Genomic DNA, 11,868 nt, shown 5'->3' on the forward strand with positions numbered 1-11,868 from the left:
CCCGTCAGACACCGCCTACCAAGAGTCTGGGTCTGCCGAGGTTTCTTCCTAAAAGGGAGTTTTTTCTTGCCACTGTCGCAATAGCCACTGCTAATGCTTGCTCTTGAGGGAATTACTGTAATTGTTGGGCTTTTGGAATTTATAGAGTGTGGTCCAGACCTACTCTATCTGTAAAGTGTTTCGAGATAACTTTTGTTATGATTTGATACTATAAATAAAATTGAATTGAAATTGAATTGAAATTGAATTGATTCACTTCAGCAGCAAAATCCCATACACCCACGACAATGATTGTCAAAGCAGTTCTAAGTTAAAACCTTAACCATAACAGTTATATAGCCTATGAATTATGGAATGAACACAATGTAATCCCAGCATGCATTTTTGAGTTACAAAACCTCTCTGAACTGAGGAGTTGGCTACGATATTGAGCATAAGATAGGAAACGGTTTGCCAGAGATGTCTTTTTAACACCATCAAAAAGTTAAGGTCCAAACTTAGTTAAACAAAAATAGTGGTCTTACTGGTATCAATGGTGAATTTAAATGCTGTAAAACACCTTTCATTCTGGCTTTATAGAGAAGGCCCTAAAGGATCCCAAGGTATAGAATTATAAAAGAAAACGTGAGGGGCAAAAATGACAACAGGAAGACAGGAAATAGTGGTGTGTTCTAGTAAGCAAGATGCAGTTCTTTAGAAAATGTGTCAGATTCTCTGTCTGCAATTTACAAGAAGTTGGTCTGGAACATTTGTGGGCAACTGAGTTTAACAAAAAGTTTTCAAAAGGGCAATACAAGTTACAGAAGTAAGTTGTGTAATTTAAAACCATTTGTAGCCCTTATTACAGTCAGTTTTTTTATTGTTACTGGGTTTAATCAATACTTTGCTTAGCTCACCTATTTTTAGTTTTTTTTGCATTTGGTGATAACAATCAAAATGATGCAGTTGCCTTTCATGTTTTCATCTGCAAATCAATATTTCCACCATGTGCTGAGTCAAGTCACAAGCTGGGCTGTCTTATATTTCTGTTTATAGAAATGTGTCTTTTCTAAGAAAAACAGTGAAAAAACACATGTAAAATGGTCAGTCTCTAAACACTCATTAACAGCACAAATATAAATAATACATTTCTTCTTCTCAAAACAAAGAAGAGATGCTTCCCCTTCTTATTATATTACAAAAGCTCCAAACAGCTTATGTAAACAAAAAACCATATATTGTATTGTGAGAGATTATTTTAAGAGTTTTGAAGTCAGGTTGGAGAATACTTTCATATCTTTGATGTAGGGGAAAACATATAGAAAACAAGTGTTTAAAAGGAAATAAAGAAGGATGTCCATTGTTGTTGTTTTTCTTGTTGTCAGAAATTTAAGAAGGGCTAGAGAACGGTTTGATGAGACCAAGATCCATAGCTTTAACCAGGCATGTGCGTGCTGCATCGATGGACCCCTGTCTCCTGGGATTGTCCTCCGCCTTGCCAATCACTGTGAGGATTTCCAGCAGCTCGCTCTCAATCAGCTTCTTGGCCAGCTCACTGTCGTCTGAGTTGAGCAAGTTGTAGACAACCACAAGGCCACGATGCTGAACATTAGGGTTGGTATGGAGACACAACCTCTGCAGGATCTCCAGCCACTGGGTGGTCTGTTGGGAGAGACCAGTCAGTTGACATTTGAAAAACTGAAGCTTTGTCAGAAAAAAATATCCCTTGATGATGTAAAACTGTCAACTGTCATCATCATTCTCTCAGTTACTTTTTCATAGGCCCAACAAGCTAAATATATTAAGCTGTTTTGTGAGACACCACAAAAGTGCATCAAAAGCACACAAGTGTGTCACAGAAGTAAATTTTGTAATAAAGTATTACTAAATAATTACATAATGCATTTGTAATCTTAGTTCTTGCTCTCTTTTTTACTGCAAATTAGTCAACGTAAATGTGAAATGCATACAGTGGCACAAAGAGTGACACGATGCACACACAGATGCATTTTGTCTACACAATGCATCTCTTGCCATACAACTAAAAGAAGCAGCATTGCGTGATGGCCCAAACAGAACAACCAGGAAGATAAAGCATCAGTGTCATCGTATCCCCCACGACACTCAATTCATATGCAACTGGGACCTTGACTCATTTAGTAAGGTTGAACGTTCGATAAGAAATATGGAAGAAGCAGATGCAGTGAGCTGCAGTGTAGTTCAGTGTCACAAAGGCTAGGAGAGACGTGTAGGACAAGGAGGCTGCCCTTCTCAGTGGAGTGCTAGACCCATAATCCAATAAGCATGTTCCTAAAAATGGTAGCATATCTCAGATTTAAAGTCGAGGGGGACAAAATACTCAAATTTATGCCTCTGATGAAGGTATGTGTTGAAACGCATAGCGTGAGCCGAATAAACAAGTTAAATGTAAGTATTTTTTCCTTCTCGACTTTAAATATGAGATGTGCTACCTTTTTATCTTTTTTTGGAACATACTATTGAAAACAGGTTATTTTTTTCCTGTGGATTCTGCCAGGTTTTGTAAAGTTATCAGTTCCAGAGGGAAAGCTAACCAGGGAATTTCTGGGCATTTTTTCATAGTGGGACACACATGCTTTCATTACAGACTCTGATGTGACACAATAATTCATATTCTGCAGTAAAAGCTCTACTGTTGTACATACCACCAGGGTCAGTTTCTTGCAGAGCTTCTTCTCAGAAGCAGTAAGCATGGCGAGAGCTCCAGCTGCAGCTATCTGAAGACTGTCGTCATCCTCGCCACATAGCAGTATCATTAGCTTCAGCTTATCATTGCCATCTTCCAGGTAACGCTCTTGGACCTAAGACACACAGAGTGGACATTTTCACACACACACACACACACACACACACACACACACACCTGTTGTACACATGTTTTCACATTATTGCGTGAGGCTTTTAAGCTACTGTTCTCACCTGTTTACATGTAACAAGGTTGCACATGCATTCAGTGGCAGCCTGTCTGATCTGGTCATGATCCTCAAACATGTAGTTCTCGATCTCTGGCAGAGCTTTCTCTTTCAAAATCTTTACTCTACAAAACAGATGCAGGTTGAAACCCCACAATAAGGCAAAACGTGCAAGCTGCAGTGAAGTCATGTAGAAAATGAGCTACTACTGTAAGCATCACAGTGAAAGAATGTAATGCGCTGGTGAAAAATGTTACCTTAGTTTGTCACTGAAACCAGCCAAGTTGGTGAGGCCTCTCAGAGCTTCGTAGTTCTGCATACCGTCTTTGTCTGTTTGAAGGAGGCTAACTAAAGGTCGCACCACCTCATACACCTGTCAGCCAAGTAAGGCAGAAGATTGAATTTTAAAAAGCCATTTGCTGAACTACCATAAGGCAAATATCAAGTCAGCAGAGATACATACATACTGAATTCAGAAATATACTTCTGAAAGTGAGGAACAGTCATCAGTAATGATACGTATAATATAAAACCAGCAGCAGCACCGATAAGACAATCAGAAACACCAAATTAATTTTCTATCTTCTCTGGGAGACAAAGAAACATAGGCAAAGGAAGGCAATGTAAGAAGTGAAAAAAGTTGCAGTCAACGGGGATTGCAATGTGGTTTCCAATTCCCCTTCCCCCCATTGTCATATCAAAGGGGACTTCCATAGAAATGAACAAAACAACTACTGTTGTATGTCTTACCCTCTCACCAGGGAAGGCGATTTCTGGGTTGGAAATAGCTGCAATCTTGGCAAGGGCGTGGCTGGCCCTCGTCTTTCCAATCTCTGTCCCTTCCAGAGCAAGTGGTATCAAAGCCTGAGGGCACAACCACAAGTTGTGCTTTGTTTAATTAGCATTAGTGATATTTTGCAACAGCCTGTTTGTCCAGTTAATGTTTGTCCAGATTTCTGGGGATTCGATTGTGGAACAGGTGAAAAGATCTTCTGTGACTTTGTGAAATGTCATAGATTGACTTTTTAACAAACCTATCACTCACCTTTCCCCCACCCTGGGCCACAATTATACCACGATCTTTGGGATCCTGTGACAATGCCAAGAACACCCTGAAGATAGAAAATTGAAAATAGGATCAACAGTCATATATTTCTAAGCAATGTTGCAATTTCATTTAGAAATAAACAAAAAGTCATTGTCTGAGGTATAAAAATGGGAATGGCATGACTGCAATTAAAAAGCCATTCGTTTTCATCAACTCAACTGTAGCTGTCATGATGTGATTCACAACATGTTGATGAGTCATATGTGTTTTGTGAAGTTTTTTTTGTAGTCCCACCTTGCCAGCATCTCCTTGGTCTGGTTGGTCAGGATGGTGCTGTCAGCTTTCACCATGACAGCAAGAGCTGAAGTGATTCCAGCCTTCAGCAGCCGTTTCACTCTCTTGTCAATAAAGTCCTTCTTGTCCTGATTAAAGAAAGTATGCAATGTGTGCGTCAATTTACATATGATCTGCTGTGGGCTCTGGGTTTAGTTTTGTTTCCTTCCTCTTTTACCTTGGGGTGCTGCTCAGGCACGTGCTGCTTTGAGAACTTGGCAAGTTGAACAAGCTCAGGCATGATTTCTTTCTTTTCATAGCTGTTGGTGCAGTTAACCAGGGTGCAAGCGACCGCATATATAATTGTCTTATCTGTAGACTAAAAACACAGAAAAAGCAGTGAGGTTTTTCCTAATGTCTAATCAGATACACTGTATGTTTCTTTCTGTCTGTTACTTTCATACTTTGGCTAGTTCAAACATGGCTTTCAGGGCGGGCTCATCCTCAACAAAGTCATCTTTCACGTCAGCATCATTAGTCAGATAAGCTAGACCCTCGATAGCCCACTTCCTTGTTTTTGTATCAATCTGGGGATTACAGAGCCACCTAGAAGAGTAAAAAAGGAAAACATTTAACAGTATGTGTATTTAGTGATGCTGTGAAGTGGCACAATTCCAAGGTACAATCATATTCTGGTAATGTATACATATTGTAAGGACTTATATCCAGGTTGCATCAAGATTTAATATGAACTAATTAGGTATTTATAATATATTTAAAGAAAATACTAGGGCTGCCACCTCTTAGTCGATTAGTCGACTAATCGGTCATTTTGGTCTTGGTCGACTAAGATTTCTTTAGTTGATTAGTCATTTTTTATGCTTATTCATGCTTAATTACTCATTTCCAAGAAACTTATGAGCACATTTATGGTAAACACAAGATTTAAAGTGGTGCTTTTGCAGGATTAATTGTGGAGAAACTCAGTTTTACAGATGGTTAATTAACTACATTTATATTGTGCTTTTCTAGTCTTAACCACCTCTCAAAGCGCACAACTCTGTAAATTAAATCAACTAATCGATTAGTTGACCTAAGAATTTCTTTAGTCGAGGACAGCCCTAGAAAATACTGATGCTAGAATCAGTTTCCTACATTTGTTCTATTAATATGGCAATGAGCTGCACGATTCTAGCCACTTTAACAGTCTGTGTGAGTACTCACTTTCTGCACTGCTTGGCCAGCTTCTCTGTGGAGCCCTCTGCAAACTGCCTTAAAGCGTAATCATCCCCTCCAGCTGAACCCAGTTTACAGAGACCCTGCAGAGGACATGGACATGTGAATGCATACCAATCAAACACAGACAAAATCTAGAAGTTGGATAGTCTGAAGTTTTTATGTTGTTTTATGTATCAAAATATACAACGGGACTTCTGTGCCCATTGGTAGCTGATCACTGTTTTCACTTTTACTGCCTTAATGTACTTCTAACTGTGATGTTTTCATAAAGTGTTGCTTTGTCATTGTTTATTGTGCATGGGCTGTGGCCAAACATCGTTTAATAATAAAGCTCTACTCTATTCCATTCTTTCCTTGCCACACTCACCACCAGCGCACGGATTTTAATCTTCTCGTTCTTGGTCTTCTTGTAGATGTCCTTAAGCAGTGACACCCCATTGGTGATGATGAAGGAGGCGCGGCTCATCTTCGAGGAGGAATGGATCAGCGCCTCCACAGCCACCATCTGGTCCACCTCACGTTCGGAGGCACAAAGTGCCACCATCATCTCCATTATGCCTTGCCGTCCAACCAGGGCGTTACCAACATCAAACGGACCCTGAAGCAGCCCTGAGATAGTGTTGATAGCATGAATGGTCTTGTCCATGTCGTTGGGGTCAATTTTGGATCTGTGGAAAAGGAAGGGAGGACAGGGAATGATTAAAAAAAAAAAAGCATAAGAGATGGCCTCAATTTTTTTTTTTTTATGGACGTACTTGATATATTCATCACAAATGTCCCTGAAGTTGTTTCTCTCTGGGTCACACATGAGGTCGTCATAGAGCTTGTCGAGAAGCACACTGGCAATCAGCTGTGTGTTCTCTGTCATGGGCAGCTGGTCTGGCAGTTCGGGAACCTGACCACACACCTTCAGGATCTTCTTCAGACCTGGAGAACAAACACATACAGTATATGCATATATAGATAGATGTTAAATACACTTTGTCGGGGAGTCTGGGATGCAGCAAAGGACCGTAGCTCAAACCATACAAGTGGCCCGATGCAGCTCTGGCTCACCATGGTCAATAGTGAAGAGGCTCCTGGAGTTGTCTTTCTCTTTCTTGTTAGCGCGAGGTACGTTCCTGCTCAGGAGGTTAAGTGCCTGGTCTCTGCCATGGCCAGGCACCTTCTTACTAGCAACCATTTCCAACAGAGAGAGGAGGATGGTTTTTAGGTCTTTAGATGCATCTGCAGATGGACAGATGATATAAAAGAAATTGCGTCAGTAGAGCTGTGAAAAAATACTAACAGCAGCTTAGCCACAGCCATTTTCCTTTTACATTCTGTCTGATACTGTGGGGGTTTGGTTGAAGATTAAGAATTAAGCTCTGAATCAGTTTCCGTACTAAAATCTTTGTTTTGTTACAGGTTTGGATGATTCATAGATTCAGTCTTACCCAAAACCAAGGCCTCTTCTTTCCCATATTCTCTTTTATCTCCACCAGTGAGGGAGTCGTTGATGCACTGGAAGAGGTTGCAGGTTGCCAGTGCGATCTCCTCATTGTCAACAGCCATGATGCTGCACATCTTATCAACGCCCACCATGTGAATAATGGCCATGGCCTGTTTAGGGGTAAAAGAAATAAACACTAAGTACATTCTGTGAAAACGTGAAATGCAAATAATATTATGAAGTTTATCTAATGGTATCATATAGGTAGAAGTAGTACTTTTAAAGTCTGATTGTGTTTGGAAAAAGGCTACACAGTTGGTGCAGTTGTCTTCCAATGACATTTTTGATTCTCACGTTCACTTTGCCTTTGTCTTGACTGGTTTTCTATGCTCACCCGTGCTTTGTGTCCTGTGCACATTCCTGACAAAGTACGAACAGCAGCCAGGATCATTTCTCGTTTGCCTGACTCTATCATGTTGAGCAACAGAGGCACTCCGTTATTCTGGAAGATTCTCTCTGCTCCTGCATCCTCTCTTGACAGCACAATCAGGTTGTTGGCAGCCTAGACATAAAAACATAAGTAGCAGAAGTGAAACCACAACTGGGCATATATATATATATATCCACATTCAAACAACAAAATCGACACGCAAACATTAAAAAAGAAAGGTCATTCAATGTGTTTGCTTCAAAATACAGAAAATACCCACTCTTTCTTTCTTTTCCGTTTCCATTTCGTCATCAAGGAGAATGTCAAACATGTTCTGTACCCTCGAATCTGTGGAGAATGTCGTCTTGAGCTGTGGAGAATCAAAATAAGAACTCTTATCATTTCCTGAGACTGGCATGTCCAAATCCATTACTTTGTGGTTCAGTATAAGTCCATCTGTTACTTTTTATTAGTATCAAAAAACATTTATTTATAATGCCACAACCAAAAAAAAAATCTCAACTAATCTGATTTTTCAGCAATAAGATCCTTGTTAAATGCATATAGTTCTGCTGATTTAGTGTTGCTGAATGCATTTATGCAAAGTAAGTGTATAGTATTTCATATGAACTTATGTGTGTGAATGGATTGTTCTTTTTAATGCTGACCTTGGCCTGGATCTCTGCTCCTAGCCTGCGGAGAGTCTCCAGGAAGGTCTTATTCTTTGGTTCGATGGTGGCACATCTCTGCACATCTTTGAAGGCCATGTCCAGTTTTCCTAGTTTCTCCAGAGCTTGGCAACGCCGGTACAAGGCTTTAATATCTGCTGCATCAACATCAATTGCTATAAAAGAGGAAGAAAGCGTTATAATGAACTTGTGGCCTTTGGTTTAAGTTCATGTTTATTTGATTTTGGTGTCATTGCTGCTATTATTTGGTTTGATTCTGTATGTATTATTCTACCTTTAGATGCATCAGATGCTGCATTGGCATAGCTTTCCTGTAAGAAAACCAGAAACATCTAAATAAAAGTGTAAATGCACCAAAGAAATTGCAAATATAATCTATTTGGTATATGTTTGTTTTGTGCTACTTTACCAAACTGCTTACCTGTTTTAGGTAGCATGCGGATCTGTTCCTGTAAATTACAGCAAGCACTTTTTTGTCCTTGCACGCCTTTATGGCTTCAGTGTAGCACTCAATAGCCTTGTCTGTTTCTCCTGCCTGGAAGTGTTTGTTTCCCTCATCTTTTAACTGGATCGGGTCTCCCATCTGGTAGAAATAAGGATTATCAGTTATGACTTAAAATCTACAGATCACATAACTTTGTTTTGTTTTTAATGTATAATCCAACCTAGTTCAACACTTATGTTTCATCACAACAATTTCAGTTTCATCAGTCAATCAAAAGTAAATGCAGTATTTTAACTGTAATAATGCCACCACAGCTTCATACCCAAACCACACATTTCAATCACAAAAATTCTGGATGCAAACACATTCTGAACAAATATTTTAAATAAGCCAATGATTAAAAAACAATTTGTCATTTCAAAGGTAAAAAGCATTAGAATAGAAGTAAAGAATCAGTTCAAAACCTCTACGTATGGCTGCATGTGTATGTACAGACCCTTATTTTACATTCACCCTGGAGAATAGTAATCTGGGAGCATAATATTATGTAAAACTACTGCATTAGAAATGCTTTTATTCTTACCATTGTTGGTAATAATCAGTGTCCTGCTGACCTGGGTCTCTCGTAGCAAATGGCCATGCACATGTTATCTCTAACTTTAAATGGCCTCCCCTCAGGCCTTATTTGGGCATTGCCTCGTACCCCAGTTGGAGCCTTGCAACAAATGCCACGTTCCCAATTGACAGACACCATCTCCTATCATCTAGGCACAGTCTATACCCCTACTTATCCTAAGTACCCACTGCAGACCTGAATATCACTCAAATGAAGAAAACAACAGATCTCTGTTGAAGTTGTACAGTACCTTTACGATTGTGTGTTGTGTCTCTTGCTCGGCATAGACGGTCTGGATCTCTAGTCCCTAATGTTTGCTACAAAGTTGTTCTGTCTTATGGTACCTCCCCCAACAACACCTCATTTATATTTACAGTGGATCTCAGTGAGGTGGGACAGAACCAAGGTGGACCATCCATCAAACATAGGGGTTAACTACGAGCACAATAAAAATTCCAAAGAACAACTTTGTACCAAAGGTCATTATTATATATATATACATATTGTAAAGACCATGATTACTTGTGTTGCAACAGATATAAATCCAGTGTCTTTGAACTATCCAAGGCTTTATGAATACAATGTATTTTCCATTCAATGAAGTCTGTGAGAGTGACCCCCTAAAAGATGGTCTGCTCCTGATAAGGTCTATTTAGGGCACAGACAGCTGAGAAGTCACCAGCAAATGCCTGATGCAAAAGTGGCGGGAGGGGGGTTTAGAAGAGGTGTGTGTATAGAGACAGTGCGTGGGTGGGGTGGGGGGGTTGACTGACAGCTGCATGACCACAGGGGGACCTGGTAGCTTCTAGAAAGATCTTAAGCCTTGTGACACAGGCTTAGACATTTTGTTGTGATGGTTGGCTTAAGGGTCAGGGGTAAGCGAATGCATTATATCAAGACTCATAAAACACATTAAATACGTGTCTGGAAGTCACGTTGTTGGGTGTGTGTTGAATACAACATAATACAAGAGAACGAAGCAATATTGTGGTGAACTGGTGAACTGCTCAGGGTGATTGTCTGTCTTCTGCCCAGTGCATGCAGATTCAGGGACAGGTTGCAGACCCACAGTGATTTTGAATAAGAATAGGCATGCAGACATAAATAATACATAGAAAAAAGAAGAGATTAGAATATTTCATTCAGAATTCATGAACCATTCATTGACTCATGAATCATTGTGATACTCATCAAACCACATGATGAGGTGAAAATATGCGGTGTCTTTTTTGATTTTGAATGCTCAACCACCTTCTTTGTTGTGCTGGCTAATCTGATGGCTAAATGCTGTCATCTCTCTTGTTATGTGTTGATTGATTGAAACAAGTAAAAGTAAAAAAAAAACTTTATTTCATACACTGTTTAAACATTTTACATATTATATATATTAGCTTTAAGCCCTAACATAGTTTTGTATGTGATGTGTACATACACAGGACAGTTCAGGGTGCAGTCCATTGGAGAATATTTCCAAACCACTGACTAACCAAAGATTCCATAAGATAAAAATCAAATGCATGGCTTATAAATTATGATCAACCACTGTTAAGGTTAAAAGTGGATTAAGAAAGTGTCCTGTTAGTTTTGTTTTAAAGGTTCCATGGCATGACAATTTCACTTTATGAGGTTTTTTAACATTAATATGAGTTCCCCCAGCCTGCCTATAGTCCCCCAGTGGCTAGAAATGGCGATAGGTGTATACCGAGCCCTGGGTATCCTGCTCTGCCTTTGAGAAAATGAAAGCTCAGATGGGCCAATCTGGAATCTTCCCTTTATGACATCATAAGGGAAAGGTTACCTCCCTTTTCTCTGCTTTGCAGAAAAAAAGAATGCTATTTCCGTTTGTTCGTTTCGTGGTTCAAACGAAAAAACAAACTATCAACTTAAATATCTCTTAACTAACAAAGTGAGAGAAATTTCCTACAAATTGATTCATAGATTTTATCCCACTAAAGTATATTTTAAGAGGCTTAAAATGACATTGATACTGATTGCTCCTTTTGCTCTAACATGCCTGAAACTGCTCTGCATCTATTTTGGAGTTGTGCTCATACTAAGTTTTGGTCTGATGTTCTTTGTTTCATGTAAGAACATATCATTGTTGATTTCTCCTTCACCTATAAAAATGTACTTGGTTTTTATGATTTCAGAAATACCTCACTCTGCCGACATGCCGATTGCCGACTACTGAGGAGAAAATGAATGTGGATGGGGCAGTGGGAAATCTGAAAGGAGTACATGACTATGCCAAAAACCGAACTGGATGCTGACAATGACGTCCCTCTGAAAAAAGCACAATGCTGCGAACGACCCCTCAAATGCTGTCCTGCCAAAGGGGCTAAAGTAGTCCTATAAATACGTTTTCGAAATTATCGTCATGGGAAAAATACGTCGATAACAGCTTCAGAATTTCGATGTCGATACATTTTCGATTAATCGTCCAGCCCTATGTTGAACACTCTTTTTATTTTGGAGGCTTTATAATATTTGGGGTTTGAAGAAAACTTCAGGAATATCATAAGTACATTCTATACTAACATCAATAGTTGCATATCCTTAGCACATGGCACTTCTCCTCGTTTTAAAGTCAAGCATGGGACTAGACAAGGGTGCCCTATTTTAACCTTTTTGTTTTTGATTGCTGCAGAACTTCTTAATTTGTTTATTGTTAAGTGCGTAGGGGTCGAGGGTATGAACATAGGTGACCATGTTCTAACCATTAGGCAGCTGGCTGATGATACTTGTTTATTTCTTCAAAATGAGCTT

General features: G+C 39.5%; 1 protein-coding gene across 2 annotated transcripts; it reads right to left on the reverse strand.

The window, feature by feature from the left end:
• Nucleotides 1–345: 345 nt before the first annotated feature.
• unc45b (unc-45 myosin chaperone B) lies at nucleotides 346–9,471 on the reverse strand. 2 transcript variants are annotated; one of them, XM_028579021.1, is made up of 20 exons: nucleotides 9,353–9,471; nucleotides 8,463–8,624; nucleotides 8,316–8,352; nucleotides 8,021–8,196; nucleotides 7,633–7,722; nucleotides 7,317–7,484; nucleotides 6,927–7,092; nucleotides 6,547–6,717; nucleotides 6,246–6,417; nucleotides 5,858–6,158; nucleotides 5,476–5,570; nucleotides 4,716–4,857; nucleotides 4,490–4,630; nucleotides 4,273–4,400; nucleotides 3,976–4,042; nucleotides 3,681–3,794; nucleotides 3,188–3,303; nucleotides 2,938–3,055; nucleotides 2,664–2,819; nucleotides 346–1,641 (listed from the first exon to the last, which is right to left on the reverse strand). In XM_028579021.1, exons 2-20 carry the CDS (start codon nucleotides 8,622–8,624, stop codon nucleotides 1,369–1,371), a joined length of 2,793 nt encoding a protein of 930 aa, XP_028434822.1. In that variant the 5' UTR covers nucleotides 9,353–9,471; the 3' UTR covers nucleotides 346–1,368. The 2 variants fall into 2 exon arrangements, with proteins under 2 accessions (XP_028434822.1, XP_028434821.1); XM_028579020.1 differs by lacking the exon at nucleotides 9,353–9,471 and adding an exon at nucleotides 9,070–9,148.
• Between the last annotated feature and the right edge of the window lie 2,397 nt (nucleotides 9,472–11,868).

Source organism: Perca flavescens, chromosome 5 (assembly GCF_004354835.1).
Source record: "Perca flavescens isolate YP-PL-M2 chromosome 5, PFLA_1.0, whole genome shotgun sequence".
NCBI lineage: Eukaryota > Metazoa > Chordata > Actinopteri > Perciformes > Percidae > Perca > Perca flavescens.